General features: G+C 36.6%; 1 protein-coding gene across 4 annotated transcripts in view; it reads left to right on the forward strand.

Annotated features, from left to right (window-relative positions):
- TRDMT1 (tRNA aspartic acid methyltransferase 1) overlaps window positions 1-22,163 on the forward strand; it is a 90,752-nt gene that overhangs the window by 53,235 nt on the left and 15,354 nt on the right. For all 4 annotated transcript variants that reach the window (XM_044928091.1, XM_044928092.1, XM_025264343.1 and 1 more), the window contains one exon: window positions 6,262-6,371. In XM_044928091.1, coding sequence (XP_044784026.1) covers window positions 6,316-6,371 — 56 coding nt within the window. In that variant the 5' untranslated portion in view covers window positions 6,262-6,315. The remainder of the gene's footprint in view (window positions 1-6,261; window positions 6,372-22,163) is intronic.

Here is a 22,163-nt window from a genome sequence, read left to right on the forward strand (position 1 = left end):
CCTGGGAAATCTCTTGGACCGAGGAGCCTGGCGTGCTACAGTCATGGGCTCACAAAGAGTCAGACACAACTTAGCAACTAAACAACAACAACAATATTTAAATAGTTAGCTTTCAACTCATTATATTGGGTGCCATATGTTGATCTTTTAAAAACTATCTCAGTCACTTTACTTCGTGTTGTATTCTTTTGACTATTGTGTTGGTGGGATAAAATGATGCACTGAGTTACAACTGTTTGCTGGTGTGTGTGTGTGGGAGGGCCTCTGTGTGTTTTGAGAATGTAGCTAGTGTATAAGAATATATTCTTGTCTGTTCTTGAAATTTACTTTTCTTTTGATTTTTCAGGGTTATAACCAAGAGAAGTATTGAATTCTTTTTTTCAAGACAAAAAATTTTTGTTTGCTTTTTACTGATGATAAGTAACTAAGTGTTAGTCACTCAGTCGTGCCTGACTCTTTGTGACCCCATGGACTGCAGCCCACCAGGCTCCTCTGTCCATGAGGTTTTCCAGGCAAGGATACTGGAATGGGTTGCCATTTCCTTCTCCAGAGGATCTTCCCAACCCAGGGATTGAACCTGGGTCTCCTGTACTGCAGGCAGATTTTTTACTGACTGAGCTACAAGGGAAGCCCATTATAAAATATAAAATATTTTACTGATTATAAAATACATTACTATTGTAAAAAAAAAAAAAATCCCACAAATAATCCAAGAAAGTTTAAAGAAAGAGGTAAGAATCACCCCAGAATTACACATCTGCCATCAAGATATAGCCCCATTGACAGCTGGCTTTTTTTTTTTTTTTCCTTAATGTATACACATACACTTTATATTTACCTCAGTGTGATGATCTCTATGCCATATATGTTGTTGGCCATGACATTGTTTCATTCCTCTTTATGGCTAAGTAATATTCCATTGTATGTATGTGCCTCATCTTCATCCATTCACCTACCAGTGGCCTTTAGATTGTTTCCTTGTCTTGGCTGTTGTGCATAGTGCTGCTATGAACATAGGGGTGCATGTATCTTTTTAAATTATAGTTTTGTGTGGATATATGCCCAGGAGTGGGATTGCTGTATCTTACGGTAACTCTTATTTTTAGCTTTGAGGAACCTCCGTACTGTCTTTCAGTAGTTAAGGTACCAGCTTACATTCCCACCAACAGTGTAGGATGGTTCCTTTTTCACTACACCTTCTCCAGCATTTGTTATTTGTAGACCTCTTCATGATGGCCATTCTGACCAGTGTGAGGTTTGTACCTCCTTATAGCTTTGATTTGCATTTCTCTAATAATTAGTGGCGTTGAGCATCTTTTCATGTGCTTGTTGAACGTCTTTATGTCTTCTTCATGGCAAATAGATGGGGGAGGAGTGGAAACAGTGGCAGATTTTATTTTCTTGGGCTCCAAAATCACTGTGGATGGTGACTGCATCCGTGAAATTAAAAGGGGCTTGCTCCTTAGAAGAAAAGCTATGAAAACCTAGACAGCATATTAAAAAACAGACCATCTTACAGACAAAGGTCAGTATAGTCAATGGTTTTTTCAGTAGTTATGTATGGTTGTGAGAGTTGGACCATAAAGAAGGCTGAGCACCAAAAAATTGATGCTTTCAAATTGTGGTGCTGGAGAGGACTCTTGCAAGTCCCTTGGACAGCAAGGAGATCAAGCCAGTCAATCCTAAAGGAAATCAACCCTGAATATTCATTGGAAGGACTGATCCTGAAACTGCAGCTCCAGTACTTTGGCCACCTGATTAGAAGTGACTCATTGGAAAAGACCCTGATGCCGGGAAAGATTGAGGGCAGGACGAAAAGGGAGTGACAGAGGATGAGATGGTTGGATGGCATCTCTGACTCAATGGACATGAGTTTGAGAAAACTCCAGGAGATAATGAAGGACAGGGAAGTCTGGTGTGCTGCAGTCCATGGGGTTTCAAAGAGTCGGACGTGATTTAGTGACTGAACAACATCAACAATGTTTTCTTTGGAGAAATGTCTATTTAGTTCTGCCCATTTTTTAGTTGGGTTTTTTGATTTTTGTTGTTGTTGAGTTGTATGGGCTGATTGTATATTTTGGAAATTAAGCCCTTGTTGCTTGCAGATATTTTCTCCCACTCCATAGGTTGTCTTAGATTCATTTTGCTTATGGTTTTGTTTGCTGTGCAAAAGCTTGTAAGTTTGATTAGGTCCCATTTATTTATTTATGCTTTTATTTCTGTTGCCTTGGGAGACTGACCTAAAAAAAAATTGGTATGATTTATGTCAGATAATGTTTTGCCTATGTTTTCTTTTAGGAGTTTTATAGTGTCATGCTTTATGTTTAAGTCTTTAAGCCATTTTGGATTTATTTTTGTGTATGGTGTGAGGATGTTCTAACTTTATTGATTTACATGTGGCCATCAAACTTTTCCCAGCACCATTTGCTAACTTTTCCCTGTTCTATATTCTATATTGTATATTCTTGACTCCTTTGTCAAAGGTTAATTGACATAGGTGTGTGGGTTTATCTGGGCTTTTACTCTTGTACCATTATCCATGTATCTGTTTTTATGCCAGTAGCATTTTGATTACTGTAGCTTTGTAGTATCATCCAAAGTCTAGGAGAGTTTTGCCACCTGCTTTGTTCTTTTTCCTCAGGATTGCTTTGGCAGTTCTGGGTCTTCTATGGTTCCATATACATTTTAGGATTATTTGTTCTAGTTATGTGAAAAATGTCATGAGTAATAGATTGCTTTGGACAGGATGGCTGTTTTCACGATGCTAATTCTTCCAATCTAAGAGCATGGATTATCTTTCCATTTCTTTGAATCCTGTTCTTTTTTGTTCATTATAGTTTTCAGCATATAAGTTTTTGATCAGGCTTATTCCTAAGTTTATTTAATTTTTTGGTATGATTTTTAAAGGATTTTTTTTTTTGCATTCCTTTTTTGATATTTCATTGTTAGTGTAAAGAAATGCACTTATTGTCATATTTGAAGTGCAAGAATCTTTAAAAAGAAGTAGGAAATATACTTTGGCGATCATTTTAAATTCACAATCCTTGCATGTCTGTTTTTGCTAAATACTTTTTAGTTTTAATTAAGCTTGACTTTGAATGAAAAGAAATAGACATTTGATGTATTCAATTGATCTTCTATTTCACAACTAGATGTCAGTGTTAGCGTACCTGATTACATGTTTCAGGTTGATTATAATGAGGTAATTCAAGAATTACTCACCTATATGAGAAACAGTTCAGAAAAAAGTGATAAGGAAAAGAAGAAAAAAAGCAACTTTCCTTATTTCAAAGGAGGCCAGTTAATTTTATATTTACATTCTAAATGTTTTTTCCCCACATTAGCTATGTATGAACAATTTAAACTTTTTGATTTATTTGGGTAGGAAAGGCAGGTAGAGTGTGTGCTTATACCTTTTACTCCCAACAACCAGAGGTTCTTCCTTGCAGCTTTTCCAGAAAGTGTGATCAGAAAAAGGAGGAAAATAATCACTATTCAAACATGGTGTGTATGTGTGTTTTTTGCCCACTTATTAAGAAACATATTTAAGAGCAGGAATTATGCATGTAATTCCAGTGACATTTCTAACATTTCACTTCAAAGTCTCTCTTGATATAACTAAATCTGCCTTTTTTTTACTTTAAGACTCATGTAAATGGGAATATGATACCCTTTATCCTTTCCTTGTAGATCTGATCTGACAATTTTTAAAAATAATTTATGCTATGTTCATCTAATTATACAGTATCTCACCTTTTTTAAAATCTATGATTCCTGTTAATATTAACAAATATGCAATCCATAATAAACCAGAAATATCATGAATAAAATCCAGGTAAAGCAATAGATCAAAATACTGAAAATACGTCCTTCCCTTCTACTTTCCCAACAGATCCTGTGTATCTCTTTTTCCCCAACCCTCTCCCCTCTGAGAATGACTACTCTTGGACCACTTAAAGTGATAGAGCTCCCTTGGGCAAAATCTACTGAATTATATTTGTTTGAATTTTTAAAACACTTTCAAAATCTGTGTTTGTAGCTTAACAAAAATTTTTGGAGGCTATAGATTTAAAGTATACGGTAAGAAATATCAAGACAACTTGTCTTTGGAGCTCAGTTTAAGGTTTTGGTAGAATTGAAAGGCATGGTTTTTAAGAGTATTATTTAAGTAGTTTAACTTTTTCCTTAACACACTCATACCTCAAAACAATTCTGTTTTGAAAAGGCAGGGTGAATTAGTGTCAGGAAGATCTTAGTATGTTTATTTTTCATCATGGAAATAACTTTCTAGGTCATGTGGTAGATCGTAATTTTATTACAGTATAAAATATGTGCACACAGTGCATTTGTTTATTGACTTTAAAAATCTATTGTTTTCTGAGAAAGAATTTTTGGTTCATCAGTTTTTGTATCACCACATAAAACACGCCTTGGGCAGTTTTTTTTTTTTTTTTTTTTTTTTGTCAGTTTTTATGTCTTCCGGGCACATAATACAAGAACATAAAATTAATTATTGATTGTGGTACAGATTTGGCACATCACTGTGGGTTTTCAATCAGCCTGTAAAAAGAGAAAAATCATATCAACTAACTCCAGGCATTCCCAGCTTGCTGTATATATAATAGCAATGCAAGCAGGCGGCATCATGCTGATTACAACACTTCCTATTTAGCAACACAGTGGAATAGTTCAATGAAATTTACTTAATTCCCAGCTCTCTTACAATGATTAGTAGTTGCTTAGTTCTTAACCTTGATTATAAGGTTTGTGATTTTGCAAATTGATTCTTACATACTAATTTTTGTTATTTGTTTAAAAGCCTTCTTCATTTATGTTTCAAGATCTCTCTGATACTTTTGACAAAGATATAATTTAGAACTTAAATTTATTTTATACGAAGGCAGATTAATTATTGGATTTAAACTCAATCAGAGGCAGCTGCCTATGATATTACTAACTGGACCGTGAAGCTTCCAGTGACCTATATACAAGGCAGCAGGGTACCTAGAGAGAGTTGGTCCTAGCCCAGGTTCTTGAGCCTGGTAGTAGACGTGTAGTAAATATTTACTTGGATGCATTTATCCCCTTGTTTCTCTCTGGCATCATCTTTCCTAGGCCTCAGTGTAGTGTTGTGATTGTTTCTGAGTGTGTGTTTGCTTCCTCTTTGCCCTATCTTCTGTGATCTGGTTTTTATTTCCAGGTCCTTGTTACATGCGGCCTAGTTCCTCCCATCCTAATGTTTTTCTCTTTAATTTTTTGATATTTGGGCTGCCAAATTTAACTATTAAAAGAAATGGTTATTAAAGAAATAGCTATTTGGAGCTACTATTTAACTTTGTAATACTTTCTCTGATGATTTTCCTAAGACCTCTCCAATACTTTTATTTCAAGAACTCTTCACATTTTCTACTGATTTGGGACAGGGTTTACACATAATTGGGTTTGTATGTGTTTTGAGAAAGAAGTGCAAAGAGGGTGGTAATTGCAAAATACAACAGCAGTTACAAATTTTGACTGCTATTTTAAGACTATACCAAAATTCTCTGAATTTAAAAGCATTATGAAAAACGCCTTTCTTCAGCTGCAAGACAGAGCAATTTCTCTTGCTCTTCTTATGTTCTCTCCTGATCTGTCAAAATTTTTAAATTTTGGTCTGTGAAATTTTTATATGTGGACACAAATTAATTTTTCATTCCATTTAAAAACTTAACCTAAGCATTCAAGGAGTGAATTCTGTGATATGTGAGTTACATGTTAATAAAGCTATTAAAAAAAAATTTACCTGAAACTTACCAAAACTTACCTAAAAGTATTTCCAGTGGTAGTGGGAAGCAGAACTGTATTAATGTTAGACGATGAGGAACAAATTGTAGTTAATTTCTAAATTTCCAAGCCATTCGGCTTTTAAGAATATCTTTCACTTTTGTGTTTTTGGTTTAATTTAGGAAAACTTTCCATTTGACTCATAAATGTATACCTTAATGGAGGAAGGAAAGCAAACATGAGAGAAAATGACTGAAACATTTGTCTTAATTTTGACACCAGAATATTGTTGAGAGAGATGAATGAGAGGTACATAAATATTCCACTTCCTACCTGGTTCTTCCTGGCTTTGTTGTCGACTGACAACCTGAGATCTGACTAGATAATTGAGGAAGTGAGGAAATGTACTACAAAATTCTGTTATTTTAGCCCTTTTCTATCATGAACAAATGGATCTTCAGGACTTGACATTCTAAGGTATTCCGTTTATCATTGCAGAAAGCTGTATACCTGCACAAGTGGTGGCTGCTGTTGAGGTCAACACCGTTGCTAATGAAGTGTACAAGTACAATTTTCCTCACACACAGCTCCTGGCCAAGACGATTGAAGTGAGTAACACTTATTGCTCTTCTAATAAGTATATAGCACGTAAAAATGTGACTGAGGAATACTGCAAGATACGGACTTTTGGTGTCTTCATTTGAAGATAAGTCATATATAAATGAAAAGGTTTAGGAGAAGGGAATTAAATTTATATTTTTTAATTCTGTCAGAAGGTAGTATGTTATTTTTTTTCTTTTTTCCTTTTTAAAAATTTCTAGCTTTAGAGAGATACGATCAGTAATTTGGTCTTGAAAGAATTGAAAAGTAAGCATATACTCTACTTCTAAATGTTTAGTTTTATAATGATATTAAACTTGGCTTAATTCTTAATTTTTAACCAGTACTCAGGTACAGTACGGAGAAGGCAATGGCACCCCACTCCAGTACCCTTGCCTGGAAAATCCATGGACGGAGGGTCTTGGTAGGCTGCCGTCCATGGGGTCGCTAAGAGTCAGACACGACTGAGCGACTTCACTTTCACTTTTTACTTTCATGCATTGGAGAAGGAAATGTCAACCCACTCCAGTGTTCTTGCCTGGAGAATCCCAGGGACGGGGGAGCCTGGTGGGCTGCCGTCTCTGGGGTCGCACAGAGTTGGACACGACTGAAGCGACTTAGCAGCAGCAGCAGGTACAATATATACATAGCAGGAGGGGAAAAAGAGAAAATGAAAAAAAATCATTGGTTATATATTGGGTTGGCCAAAAAAGTTCATTCAGGTTTTTCTGTAAAGGTGTAGGCAAAAACCGGGGTGAATTTTTTGGCCAACCCAATACTTACTGAATGCTACTTTAAAAAAAAATTTTTTTTATTTTTATTTTTAATTGAAGAATAATCACTTTACAATATTGTGTTGGTTTCTGCAATACATCAACATAAATCAGCCATAAGTATACATATGTCCCCTCCCTCTTAAATCTCCCTTCCACCTCTCACTCCATCCCACTCCTCTAGGTTGTCACAGAGCCCCAGTTTGAGTTTGAGTCATACTGTAATTCCACTGGCTATCTATTTGACATATGGCAGTGTATATGTTTCCATGATACTCTCTTCTTGTTGACGCCTGTCAAAGTTAAAGATAGTTTTTTGCTTGTGATGAACTCAGCAGAAGTATTTAATGCATTATTACTTTCAAAATACAGTGTAATATGAAATTGTGTTTTTTTTCCCAGTCTTATGTTGTGCAAAATTTTACACATATTTCTCATGAAACTGTAATTTATATGCAAGAAACTGTACTCTTTGTGTATAGTTTGAGTTTTGACCAATGTCCATGGGGTTGCAAGACTTGGACAAGACAGTACACACACACTCATACAACATCCACTACCCTAAAATGTTCCTAAGTGTCAGTCTCTTACCCAGCCCTAGCAACCACTGATCTGCTTTCAGTCATTACAATTTAAATATTCTATTTCTAGTATACCATAAATAAAATCATGAGTGTAATTTTTTTGAGTGTGACTTCTTTTGTTTAGGGTAATGTTTTTTGTGTTGTATCAATCAGTAGTTGCCTCTTAATTACTATTTTGTGATATTCTGTATGTACAGGTATTTGTGGAAATTTCATATTGCAAAATGTATATCCGTTCACATGTTTGACATTTAGATTGTTTCTAGTTTTTGACTATTATAAAAAGGTTGCTATGAAGATCCATGTATAAGTTTTTGTGTGGACTTTTTTTTTTCTTGTGGGTAAATACCAAGGAGTAGAATTGCTCGAGTGTATGATAGACTTCTTTAATTTTATGAGAAAATGCCAACTGTTTTACATAGTGTTCATACCATTTTATAGTCACACAGTCAGTGTTTAAGTGTTTCAGTTATTTTACATCTTTACCAAAAGTTGCTATTGTCAATCTTTTAAATTTTAGCCTCTCTTGTGAGCATACAGTGATATTGTGATTTTAATTTGCATTTCCCTGGTGACTAATAATGTTGAGTACTTTTTTTATTGGCCATTTCTATGTCTTCTTTGATGAAATTTCTTTTTTACTTTTTTTTTTTTATTGTTTGGTATGTTTGTGCTTTTTCATACTGTTCATGGGGTTCTCAAGGCAAGAATACTGAAGTGGTTTGCCATTCCCTTCTCCAGTAGAACTAAACTGTGGAAAATTCTTCAAGAGACGGGAATACCAGACCACCTGACCTGCCTCTTGAGAAATCTGTATGCAGGTCAGAAAGTAACAGTTAGAAGTGGACATGGAACAACAGACTGGTTCAAATAAAAAAAGGAGTTCGTCAAGGCTGTATATTGTCATCCTGCTTATTTAACTTATATGCAGAGTACATCTTGAGAAACGCTGGGCTGGAAGAAGCACAAGCTGGAATCAAGATTGCCGGGAGAAATATCAATAACCTCAGGTACGCAGATGACGCAACCCTTATGGCAGAAAGCGAAGAAGAACTAAAGAGCCTCTTGATGAAAGTGAAAGAGGAGAGTGAAAAAGTTGGCTTAAAGCTCAACATTCAGAAAACGAAGATCATGGCATCCAGTCCCATCACTTCATGGGAAATAGATGGGGAAACAGTGGAAACAGTGTCAGACTTTATTTTTCTGGGCTCCAAAATCACTGCATATGGTGACTGCAGCCATGAAATTAAAAGACGCTTGCTCTTTGGAAGAAAAGCTATGACCAACCTAAACAGCATATTCAAAAGCAGAGACATTACTTTGCCAACAAAGGTCCTTCTAGTCAAGGCTATGGTTTTTCCAGTAGTCATGTATGGATGTGAGAGTTGGACTATAAAGAAAGCTGAGTGCCAAAGAATTGACGCTTTTGAGTTGTGGTGTTGGAGAAGACTCTTGAGAGTTTCTTGGACTCCAAGGAGATCCAACCAGTCCATCCTAAAGGAGATCAGCCCTGAGTGTTCATTGGAAGGTCTGATGGTTAAAGCTGAAACTCCAATACTTTGGCCACCTGATGCAAAGAACTGACTCATTAGGAAAGACCCTGATGCTGGGAAAGATTGAAGGCGAGAGGAGAAGGGGATGACAAAGGATGAGATGGTTGGATGGCATCACCGGCTCGATGGACATGAGTTTGGATAAACTCCGGGAGTTGGTGAAGGACAGGGAGGCCTGACGCGCTACAGTCCATGGGGTTGCAAAGGGTTGGACACGACTGAGCAACTAAACTGAACTGATGTTTGTGCTATTATCATTTAGTTTTAAAAAATGTTGACATTTTCTGGTTTCACATTGTTTGTCAGAAATATTTTCTTTAATTCTGTAATTTGTCTTTCCTTAACTGTGTTCACAAAGTGCAGGAGTTACTTATCTTTTTTTTCTCTTTTATGGGACACTTTTTCTGTCTTGCAAAGTCTTTGTTTACTCCATTTTTTCCTGTTAGTTTTATAGCTTTGGCTTTTACATTTAGGTTTATGACCCATTTAAATGGTTACGTTTTGTGTGTGGTCTCAGGTAGGAGTAAATTTTTTTTTTAAGTGCATATAAAATTATCCTAACACCATTTTCTGAAAAGACTATCCTTTCCACAAATTCTTTGACATCTTTGTTAAAAAATAGATCATATGTGTGTGAGTAAATTTCTGAATTCTCTCTTCAGTAGTATCTATGTTTTTATCCTTATATCAATAACACACTATTGTTTATTGTAGCTTTATAATATATATTAAATTCAGGCAGTGTAAGTTCTCAAAATTCTGAATTTATTTTTTAAGATTATTTTGGCTACTCTCTAATTTACATTTCTGTATAAATTTCAGAATCAGCTTGCCAATTTCTACCTAAAAAAGGTATTTTGATTGAAATTTCAGTGATTGGTTTTGGAAGAACTGATCTCTTCATAAAATAATCTTCCAGTTTATGAATATGGTATCTCTCTTCACTTATTTAGGTCTTTATTAATTTGTATCAGCTATATTTTGTAGTATTTAGTTACTATTTTGTAATATTTATTTATTAATCTGGTATCCTATAACTTTGCTATATTAACTTATTGGTTCTGATAACCTTAATATTGATTTTTTAGGATTTTTAGCATATACAGTTATATTGTCTGAGGAAAAAAAGTTATACTTTTCCCTTCCAACCAGTATGACTTTTTCCTTGTCTTATTGCATTGTCTAGGACCTTCTTTACAATGTTGAATAAAAAGTGTGACATTGGACATCCCTGCCTTCTGCCAGATATTAGGGGAGAATTATTTAGTCATTTATCATTTAACATCTTAGATGTTAGTTGTATATTTTTCATGTATTACATGTTTAGAGGAACATGGATATTTAGAAGCAGGTGAAGAAAGGAGAAGAAGACTGGCAAAGAGGTTGGAGGAGAAATAGGTCTTGGAGTGTTAAGAGTCAAGGTAGGAGAGAATTTCAAAAACAAGAGAAGAATTGGTCAGAGGGATGGCAGTAGCTTTAGAAACTGGGTTTTTAAAAAAAAAAATATTTAAATGCTTCTATGAGAGGAACCGGGAAATAGATGGGGAAACAGTGGAAACAGTGTCAGACTTTATTTTTCTGGGCTCCAAAATCACTGCAGATGGTGACTGCAGCCATGAAATTAAAAGACGCTTACTTCTTGGAAGGAAAGTTATGACCAACCTAGATAGCATATTCAAAAGCAGAGACATTACTTTGCCAACAAAGATTCGTTTAGTCAAGGCTATGGTTTTTCCTGTGGTCATGTATGGATGTGAGAGTTGGACTGTGAAGAAGGCTGAGCACCGAAGAATTGATGCTTTTGAACTGTGGTGTTGGAGAAGACTTGAGAGTCCCTTGGACTGCAAGGAGATCCAGCCAGTCCATTCTGAAGGAGATCAGCCCTAGGATTTCTTTGGAATGAATGATGCTAAAGCTGAAACTCCAGTACTTTGGCCACCTCTTGCGAAGAGTTGACTCATTGGAAAAGACTCTGATGCTGGGAGGGATTGGGAGCAAGAGGAGAAGGGGACGACAGAGGATGAGATGGCTGGATGGCATCACTGACTCGATGGACGTGAGTCAGAGTGAACTCCGGGAGTCGGTGATGGACAGGGAGGCCTGGCGTGCTGCGATTCATGGGGTCGCAAAGAGTCGGACACGACTGAGCGACTGATCTGATCTGATCTGATGAGAGGAACCGGGAGACACAGGTTTGATCTCTGGGTCAGGAACATCCCCTGGAGGAGGAAATGGCAACCCACTCCAGTATTCTTGCCTGGGAAATCCCATGGACAGAGGAGCCTAGCGGGCTACAGCCCATGGGGTCGCAGAGTCGGATATGACTGAAGTGACTGAGTATGAGCATGCCTTTTATTAAGTTGAGGAAATTTCCTTTTATTTCATTTTCTAAGAATTTGTATTATGAATGAATAGGTTTTGAATTTTGTCAAAAACTTTTTTTTCATCATTTAACACGATTATATAATTTGCCCTTTTATTCTGTTAATATGGCGATCATATCAACTCCTTTTTTGAATGTTAAGTCAATATTACATTCCTAGGGTAAGTCTGACTTTTTTATGATATAGAATCAGTTTTATGTTAAGCTGCATCCTAGTTGCTAATATTTTATTAAGTATTTTTACATTTATCTTTGTAGGTGACTTTTTTACTTTCCTCATAAAATATTTGTGTGGTTTTGATATTAGGGCAATATCAATACTAGCTTTATATTGGGCTGAAAGTTTGTTTGGGTTTTCTGTAAGATGGTATGGAAAAACTGAAATGAACTTTTTGGCCAACCCAGTTGGCTTCACAGACTCATTTTCTCTAAGAGTCTGTGAAGAACAAGTATTAGATCGTCTATAAATAATAGCATTTCATCAGTGGAGCCATCTGGACCTGTAGTTTTCTTTGTGGGAAGGTTTTTAATTATGAGTAAAGTGTCTGCCTACAATGTGGGAGACCTGGGTTTGATCCCTGGGTCAGGAAGATCCTCTAGAGAAGGAAATGGCAACCCACTCCAGTACTCTTGCCATTTAAATTATGAGTTTATTTATCTGTTATAAGACTATTGAGGCTTTCTATTTATTTTTCATTCCGTTTTGGAAATTTGTGTCTTTGGAGAAATTTATCTTTTACTCTAATTTGTCAAGCATATTGGCATAACGTTGTTCGTATTTCCTTATATCCATTGTTTATCATTCCTAATGTTAGTAATTTTTATCTTTTCTGTTTTTTCCTCTACTACTAAAGCTAGAGCCTTACCAAATTTATTGCTTTTTTCAAGTAAACAGGTTTAGATGGAATTGATTTTATCTATTATTCATTTGTACTATTTCACTAATTTCTACTCATCTTTATTGTTCTTTTCTACTTTGTGTTTAATTTACTCTCTGTTACACTGCTTGCATTGGGACTTTAGATGATTGACTTGAGTTTGTGTTTCTTTTTTAATGCAAACATAGAATGTCATACATTTTCTTAAATTTCAGCTACAAATCACAAATTTTCATATGTCTTATGTTCATTTTCATTCAGCTCAAAGTATTTTCTAATTTCCCCTCTGATTTTGTCTTTGGCTTATGTGTTAATTTGTAAGAATGGTTCTAAAATTTCCAAATATTTAGGAATTTTTCTGTTACTGATTTCTCATTTCTGTTTTATTGATGTCATACTGTGTATGATTTTAGTTATTTTAAATTGGTTGAGACTTGTGTTATGGCCCAGAATTCACTCTGTCTAGTGAATGCTTTGTGTCCTGTTGGAAAGAATGTGTATTCTGTTTTTGTTGAGTGGACATTTATAAATGTCATTTGGGTCAAGTTAGTTGATAGTATTGTCAATTTTTCTGTATTCTTCCTGACTTTTTCCTATCAATTGCTGAGAGAATGTTATAATATCCAAGCACAACTGTGAATGTCTATTAACTCCTTTTAGTTTTTGCTTCATTTTATCCAGAGCTCTTTTATTAAGTGTATATGCTTTATGATTGTTTTCTTGATTAATTGACCTGTTTATCATTATGAAATATTCCTCTTTATCCCTCAGAATTATTTCTTGTTCTGAAGTCTACTTTCTTGATATTAATATAGCTTCTTAAATTAATATAACTTCTGCTTTCTTATGGTTAGTGTTTGTATGCATATATTTTATCCATCCTTTTAATTTTGCCTCTTTTTTTGGCTGTGCCATGTGGCTTGCTAGATCTTAGTTTCTAGACCAGGAATTGAATCTGTGCCCTTGACAGTGAAAGCGCAGAGTCGTAACCACTGGACCACCAGAGAATTCCCTGTCCTTGCATTTCAATTAGATTTATTATAAGATCCCTTCATATTCACTGAGACTGTTCATTTTTAGTCTATTCTACTCTGTTTGCTTTGTTTTAGAAGCACACTATATTGCTGTATCTTTAAGAGGTTTTTTTTTGATATGTAACTGTTCATTTTAGATATTTTTCACTTCTAGAAGTTTCAATTAATTCTTTTTTATGTTCTTGTCTCCTTATAATACTTTCATTTTCTTTTAAGTATTTGAACAAATTAATGATATGTATAATGACTGTTTTAAAAACTTTGTTAATTCTAGCATGTCATTGTTGGGTTTGTTTCTATTGATGGATTCTTCGTCCATTCACCCCCATTTGTTATGGGTCACATTATCTTGTTTAATTAGCATTGTAGTAATTTTTTATTGGTAGCCTAACATTGTACATTTTACATTTTTGAGTGCTGGAGTTTACTGTAATCTTTTAAAGACTGTTGAATTTTGTTCTCAGAAGAAGTTAATTTCAGATCATCTTGATTCTTTTTGAGGCTTATTTTAAGCATTTCAGAGTGTATGTGGAGTAGCCTTTACTATAAGGATAGTCTAATCTTTGGAGAAGGCAATGCCACCCCACTCCAGTACTTTTGCCTGGAAAATCCCATTGATGGAGGAGCCTGGAAGGCTGCAGTCCATGGGGTCGCTGAGGGTCGGACACGACTGAGCAACTCACTTTCATGCATTGGAGAAGGAAATGGCAACCCACTCCAGTGTTCTTGCCTGGAGAATCCCAGGGTTGGGGGAGCCTGGTGGGCTGCCGTCTATGGGGTCGCACAGAGTCGGACACAACTGAAGGGACTTAGCAGCAGCAGCAGCAGTCTAATCTTACTATTAATATGCGACCTTTCTTTGATTGCTAGCTATTGAGTGTCCAATGTTCTCAACTAGGTTGTGGTGGTAACTCAAATGATCTCTTGCCCTGAGATCTGGGAATTTTTTTGGCTTACAGCTTCCCAATAATGGTTCTTTTCCTGGCAGTTGGTCTATCAAGCATTTTGCCTGATAGATGCACAGGTATGCTCAGCAGGACACTCAAAGGGAATGTTATGCAGATTTCTGTATTTCATTACTTATGCAGCTTCTTTTAGTGTGGTAGTCTTGCTCTGCAAATTCTAGTCACCTTGACCTTGAATGCCAGTGTCTCTCTTCAGCTCATCTTCTTTCCCAGGTACAGTGTGAGTGTCTTTTCCCTTCACTGCTATGTGGAAATTATCTCCAGGTAGAAAGTCTAATTATCTTCAACTTTTTTTTTTTTGTCTTTTTCCAAGGAATGGTAGTCCTATCTGCCTGTGGTCCAATATCTGAAAATAGTTATTACATTTCTCCCAGTTTTCTAGTTTATTTACAGAAGGAAAGTAAGTCTCTTAGAATTTACTCCCTCCAGGCAGAAGGAAAAGTCTCACAAATTTTATTTAAGATAACAATTCATTATACCATGAAGTCCACCACTTTAAAGTGTATACTTTTAGCATTTTTCTTTTTTCATTTACTGACAAAGTTGTGTAAAGATTGCCACTTTCTAATTCTAGTCCATTCTCATCCCCGTAAAAAGTAATCTGGTGCCCATTAGCAGTGACTCCCATTTCTCCCTCCCTCCAGGCCCTGGAAGCCACTAATCTACTTTCTGCCTCTATGGATTTGACTTTTCTAGGCATTTCATGTAAATGGGATCATATAATATGTGGCCCTTTTTTGTCTGGGTTCTTGCGCTTAGCGTGTTTCCATACAGAAGTGTGGTAGCACGTGTCAGTGCTTCATTTCTCTTAATGGCTGAATAATATTCCATTATATGGATGTACCACATTTTGTGTATCCAACAGGTTTGTCTTAAGCTTTCTTTTAGCTGGATATGAAATAGGGCCATTTCCTGGCTCTGTGATTGGGTATTTACAAGGTAAAAGTCATCTAATTATGTGTTGAAGAACATCTGTCACTGATACTGAGAACAGAATATTTTTCTGCACGGGCCTCATCGAGAGAAGTACTAGGGGTATAATATCATCTTTCCAGTAACTGGTAGAGTTCACTTCATGAACATCATGGCAAACTGCACTAAGTCTGCCAGTCTCATCATGGACGTAGGGCAGAAGTAAATACAGGGTCAGGAGAAACATAGCTGCTGAAAAGTAATTGGATTGACTCATATGTAGGCAATCTGCATTTAGGTTCCAAAATTTCTGTGACATAGATTATGATAGCAAAATTTATTTTATTTAAAAAATTGCATCTGAGTTTAAATTTAATGTAAATGTTTAAAAGTTGATGCGGCCAAATGTCCAATTCAGCAAGGGTTTTCTCCCACTGAACAAAATATGAAACAACAACACAATCTCAGTAAAGCACCCATTACGTTTGATGACTTAACCTTTTTTCTTTTTTACCTTCTAAGGGAAACTGTGAGACACTTTACATATTTGGGGTTCCCAACTACATACCAGAAGAAATTTGGGGGCATTTAGAATAATATATATGTAACCATTTTTCTAGCGATAGCTCTATTTCAATACTAGTTTTAAGAGATGATAATAAGTCATATTATCTGCATATGAAATAAGAATACTAGGGAGAGGAAAGAATGGAGATAGGTACCTCCCACTCATTTGAGAAGAGAGAATCAGTTCATTAAAACCATGTCTATGAGAAAAAAGTCGATGTGCCTTCCTACAGCTGTTAGTCTCTTCTTGGATGTTCTCTTCAGCCCTGTTCTGTAATGGAAAGTGTGTGTCATGTCTAGATCACATGTATCAGAAGTACATTGAGGGTCATGCTTAAAAAGTAGTTGGAAGTTTAATGGAGAACTTAGGAGTAATGACAGACTTAAGAGATTTTAAGTTTCATAAGCGGGAGGAGAAGGGGACGACAGAGGATGACATGGCTGGTTGGCATCACTGACTCAATGGACATGAGTTTGAGTGAACTTCAGGAGTTGGTGATGGACAGGGAGGCCTGGTGGGCTGCAGTCCATGGGGTCACAAAGAGTCAGCCATGACTGAGTGACTGAACTGAACTGAACTGAAAACAACATATTCTGATCAACTGAAATTTGAGAACATTGACTTCATGCAAGTTATTGAGCCCTTAGAGGAACACAGATATGCCTGAGAACTAGTCTTTACCTGCAGAAACTTACTGCTTAGTGCAGAAGTTGGACTTGTGAACAGTTTTCTTCGGGACTTCTGATTGAATGTGACAAAGACAAGATATTTCTATTCTAAAATTATATTTCTTTTCCTAATAGAAATAAGAGAAAAGAGGGGATGGGAAACCATTATGAATGAAAATAGGATTTAAACAGAAACCAAAACAAAAAAGAAAACTGAGAAAAATAATGTCAGATGTAGTGGCACTAAGATACAGTGAATGAAGATGGCAAAGTTACATTCAATTTAGATCTCTCTGTGCATCATGCAGCTTTGAGAAGGACAAGGGAGGAGACAAAGCAGACCTAGAAATTGTTTGTTCAAAGTGAAGAGAAGAGACATTAAAACATTCTGAATCACTGGGCTGAAAACATCACTGCAAGCTCTGCAGACTTCTTGCTCATTCTAAATGTGAGAACATGGGTTAAGGACAGAGGCATGGTCTTAAGTTAGAGAGCTTTGTGGGGTCTTCCCAGAAACTGCAGTGACAAAGTACCTACTCTTTCTTTCATCTTTTTAGCAAATTTCTAGATTCAAGTGATCTCCATTAAAAAAATACATATCAAATCAGATCAGATCAGTCGCTCAGTTGTGTCTGACTCTTTGCGACCCCATGAATCGCAGCACGCCAGGCCTCCATGTCCATCACCAACTCCTGGAGTTCACTGAGACTCACGTCCATTGAGTATTACTAATTAGAAAGGAGCCTTTGAGGCTATGCTGATAGAGTACTTTTTGAAGGAAGGAAGTAACATAAACAAGCAGAATATTTACAGAAAAATTGTATGAAGAAGCAGAAGAAAATTACAAACACACATCTCCATTAGTTTGAAACCTTAAATAAAACTTGATATCTTCAGGAACTCAAATAAATGTATTGTTGTTCAGTCACAGTCATGCCCGATTCTTTGCAACCCCATGGACTGTAGTGTGCCAGGCTTCCCTGTCCTTCACCATCTCCTAGAGTTTGCTCAAACTCTTGTCCATTGAATGGGTGGTGCCGTTCAATCACTTCTTCCTCTGTTGTCCCCTTCTCCTCCTGCCTTCAATCTTTCCCAGCATAAGGGTCTTTTCTAATGAGTCGGCTCTGTGCATCAGGTGGCCAAAGTATTGGAGCTTCATTCAAAAGCAATAATAAGACAATAGACTTGAAAACTGTCAGTGGTCTGGGAAGAATAAAAAAAGATGAGAAAAATAAAACCATTATAGAAATAAAAGCTATGTCGGAGTGGCAAATGAAAGACAGCAAAACAAACGGGGCAAAAACATTGACAGAAGTAAATGAAAAACATTCCTGAAATAAAACCTCCAACAATTCATGAACTGTATTACCTGTGAACCCTTACTGAAAAAAATGATTCAGTCACTTAATCTAACTAAGAAAGAGATGAATCAGAGTGGAAAACCCAGAAATAAAGCTGCCATGTTAGGAAAGAAATTATGGTCAGGAAGCAAGGTGAGAGTGTCATAAATCTTTGCAGTGTAAAAATACTATAATTGGAGTAGGAAGGGAAAGTGAGACTCAAAAAATATGTCTGTTCTTTGAAAGATAAATGAAGCTGTAGGTTTTTAGGACATTATTTCATATTGTTGTCAGGAGCTCAGCTGAGCTGTCAGGGATCGGAGTAGCTGATTAAAGCAACAAGGCAAAAGTGAAAGAGTGAAGCCTTAATTACTTGCTGTAGAGAAAATGTCTATGCCCTGCCCTCTGTTGTGTTTCCCTAGGGTACAGCACCCTGCTGGGAAGTTGAGTGGATCAGCAGACATGGGAGTCAGCTAACAGTTGAGGGAGCCCCTGGTATTGGAGGAGAGAGTGAGATTTGCTGGGTATTCATAGCAAGAGAAGTATCTTCAAGGGCTCCTCCTCCTCCCAGAAGGAGGCCTTGGCAGAAATAGATGGTGGCTGAAGAGGACTCTGTGCCCACAGATAGAGAGACCTTGGAATGCAAATAAGTGAAGAGCATGACCTTCCAGGGGGCCGGAGACCTTGCACTTGCTCTCAGAGACTGCCAGGCACTGGCCTTGCACAAAGTCTGGAGTGGGGAGGATGACTTTGCCCAGCACCTGCTGGGTGAAGCCTTTGTCATGGTGGTGTGGTCAGGCCTGAAAAGTGCATGTATGTTTTTAACCAAGAACAGGACAGTTAAAAAGATAATTGGTAATAAAACTAAAATCTGGTATTTATCTAGATAAGATCAGATCAGTCGCTCAGTTGTGTCCGACTCTTTGTGACCCCATGAATCGCAGTATGCCAGACCTCCCTGTCCATCACCAACTCCCGGAGTTCACCCAGACTCACGTCCATTGAGTAGTGATGCCATCCAGCCATCTCATCCTCTGTCGTCCCCTTCTCCTCCTGCCCCCAATCCCTCCCAGCATCAGAGTCTTTGCCAATGAGTCAACTCTTTGCATGAGGTGGCCAAAGTACTGGAGTTTCAGCTTTAGCATCATTCCTTCCAAAGAAATCCCAGGGCTGATCTCCTTCAGAATGGACTGGTTGGATCTCCTTGCAGTCCAAGGGACTCTCAAGAGTCTTCTCCAACACCACAGTTCAAAAGCATCAATTCTCTGGCGCTCAGCCTTCTTCACAGTCCAACTTTCACATCCATACATGACCACAGGAAAAACCATAGCCTTGACTAGATGAACCTTTGTTGGCAAAGTAATGTCTCTGCTTTTGAATATGCTATCTAGGTTGGTCATAACTTTCCTTCCAAGGAGTAAGCGTCTTTTAATTTCATGGCTGCAGTCACCATATGCAGTGATTTTGGAGCCCAGAAAAATAAAGTCTGACACTGTTTCCACTGTTTCCCCGTCTATTTCCCATGAAGTGGTGGGACCTGATGCCATGATCTTCGTTTTCTGAATGTTGAGCTTTAAGCCAACTTTTTCACTCTCCACTTTCACTTTCATCAAGAGGCTTTTGAGTTCTTCTTCACTTTCTGCCATAAGGGTGGTGTCATCTGCATATCTGAGGTTATTGATATTTCTCCAGCTAATCTTGATTCCAGCTTGTGTTTCTTCCAGTCCAGCATTTCTCATGATGTACTCTGCATATAAGTTAAATAAGCAGGGAGACAATATACAGCCTTGACGTACTCCTTTTCCTATTTGGAACCAGTCTGTTGTTCCATGTCCAGTTCTAACTGTTGCTTCCTGACCTGCATACAAATTTCTCAAGAGGCAGATCAAGTGGTCTGGTAGTCCCATCTCTTTCACAATTTTCCACAGTTTATTGTGATCCACACAGTCAAAGGCTTTAGCATAGTCAATAAAGCAGAAACAGATGCTTTTCTGGAACTCTCTTGCTTTTTCTATGATCCAGCGGATGTTGGCAATTTGATCTCTGGTTCCTCTGCCTTTTCTAAAACCAGCTTGAACATCAGGAAGTTCACGGTTCCCATATTGCCGAAGCCTGGCTTGGAGAATTTTGAGCATTACTTTACTAGCGTGTGAGATGAGTACAGTTGTGCGGTAGTTTGAGCATTCTTTGGCATTGCCTTTTTTTGGGATTGGAATGAAAACTGACCTTTTCCAGTCCTGTGGCCGCTGCTGAGTTTTCCAAATTTGCTAGATAGGAGATGGAAAATTACTAGTTACTGCAATATAAGTATGTGAGCTGAAAACTTGCTGGGTTTGTGCATCATTGTATTCCCAGACCTATCACAGTGCTTAGCATATTATAGATACTCTGAAATATTGGTGAGTTAGATTATGAACATCATCTAATGAACTACATATTGTGCCTAGAAAATGGAAAAATGCCAGGCATAACAGGTATTTCAGAACTGATATTAGGTAAGATCTATCTAAAGGCAAAATGTATTTATGAGTCATAGAAAATTGCTTTATAATGGGGATTAATACAATGAGCAAGAAAGTTCTGTTCTTGAATAAAACATGTAATTTTGAACAAATTATTCATGAACAAAACATCAGAGTTCATAGGGCAGAAAAGAGCATGAAATATCCACTCAGTAAGTTTTTATTGAAGATTTACCATGTGCCACAATATTTTAGTCTCTTTAGATTAACAATAAATTCACTAAAACAGTCAAAAGTTGTTGTTTACTAATCTACCGATTTCTTCCTAAAGTTTAAATGAAAATTAAGTGTAAGAATGACCAGGAAGCTTTTTGAGAAGAGAAGTAATAACACAAGTAGTGTGACAAAGTTGCTCATCAACACTCGATAAATGAAGTTACTGCATGAAGTTGATCTAATGTTTTCTGAAAGCAAAGATTTTTTTTTTAACTTGAATGCTCTGGTTATGAAAAAAGAATATATTTCCATTAGTGTTATTATAAAATATCAAATTATTAGAGTTAATCCATGCATCTCTGTAACTATTTTCTTGAATCCTGTCACATACACTGACCTAGATTGCTAAATTAAAGATAGTTGTGAATGGTTTATTGAGTGATTATGTTTTGCATAACTTCTCTGTCATTTGGGTTGTGCTATTAAAAAAAATCACCCTTTCCAAAAATCCTTTAAAATTGTAATTTTATATGTCTAATTGCAGGTATTGAGGTATTAACTGTTTACTTCTTTTAGATTCTAGACTTAGGATGCTCCTAATGTTAAAAGTTGTTGTTTGTTTTTTATTTTAATTTTAGGAATTTAGCTTTAATCAGTCTACAATCAGTTGTGAAGTCAATAAGTTGCTTTTATTAACAGCCCTGTGCTAACTAGCTATGAAACTTAAGTACCTGTGATAATGGTACTGCTCTGCCCCAGGTTTTGTGACACAGTTTGAGTGTATGATTTTCAGATTGTTTTCTTTAGAACTCTGGGTTCTAGAGTTGCTTTGGGAACTTTTCAATATTTAATTTTCATTTCATTTTACATATACATCTTAAACTACTTTTAAAAGCCTGTGATTTAAAAACAATAGACATGTACATTCAAACTTGAATACAATAGAGACAACTGATGTGTTCAACAAGTTAACTCTTTTCTGAACTCAGAATAAAGCTTTCCCTGCTTTTTTCATGAACTGGAACTTCTTAGAAATGTAACTAGGAATGTTGGGATTCTGGGCTTGTTGCTTTAAATTTCTGGCTAACAGTATATGCTAACAGAGCCTAATGAGAATTGGCCAAACCCATGATTTGTATTTCTCTGTATTTGTCTTCTGATACTGTATATAAAGGAGCAAAACAGTACATCTTAAAACTACTTAGCCCAGTAGGCATTGTTTGGTTCATCTTGTTTATAATCTTTTGAGGCTCTTTGACTACACACGACTGTAAAACAGTATGCAGACATTGGAAAGTGGGGCCCTTGTCTGTCTGGTGATTACTGACAGAGACAGACAGGAGAGAAGTGGTGACTGGTCAGTACATCGCCTTTTCTAAATAAATAATATTAATAGAAAGGTGTTAATAATTCTCTAGATCTTCTGCTGAAATTCATTATGAAATAAAGTTCTCCATGTTTGAT

This window comes from Bubalus bubalis, chromosome 14, assembly GCF_019923935.1.
Source record: "Bubalus bubalis isolate 160015118507 breed Murrah chromosome 14, NDDB_SH_1, whole genome shotgun sequence".
Taxonomy (NCBI): Eukaryota; Metazoa; Chordata; class Mammalia; order Artiodactyla; family Bovidae; genus Bubalus; species Bubalus bubalis.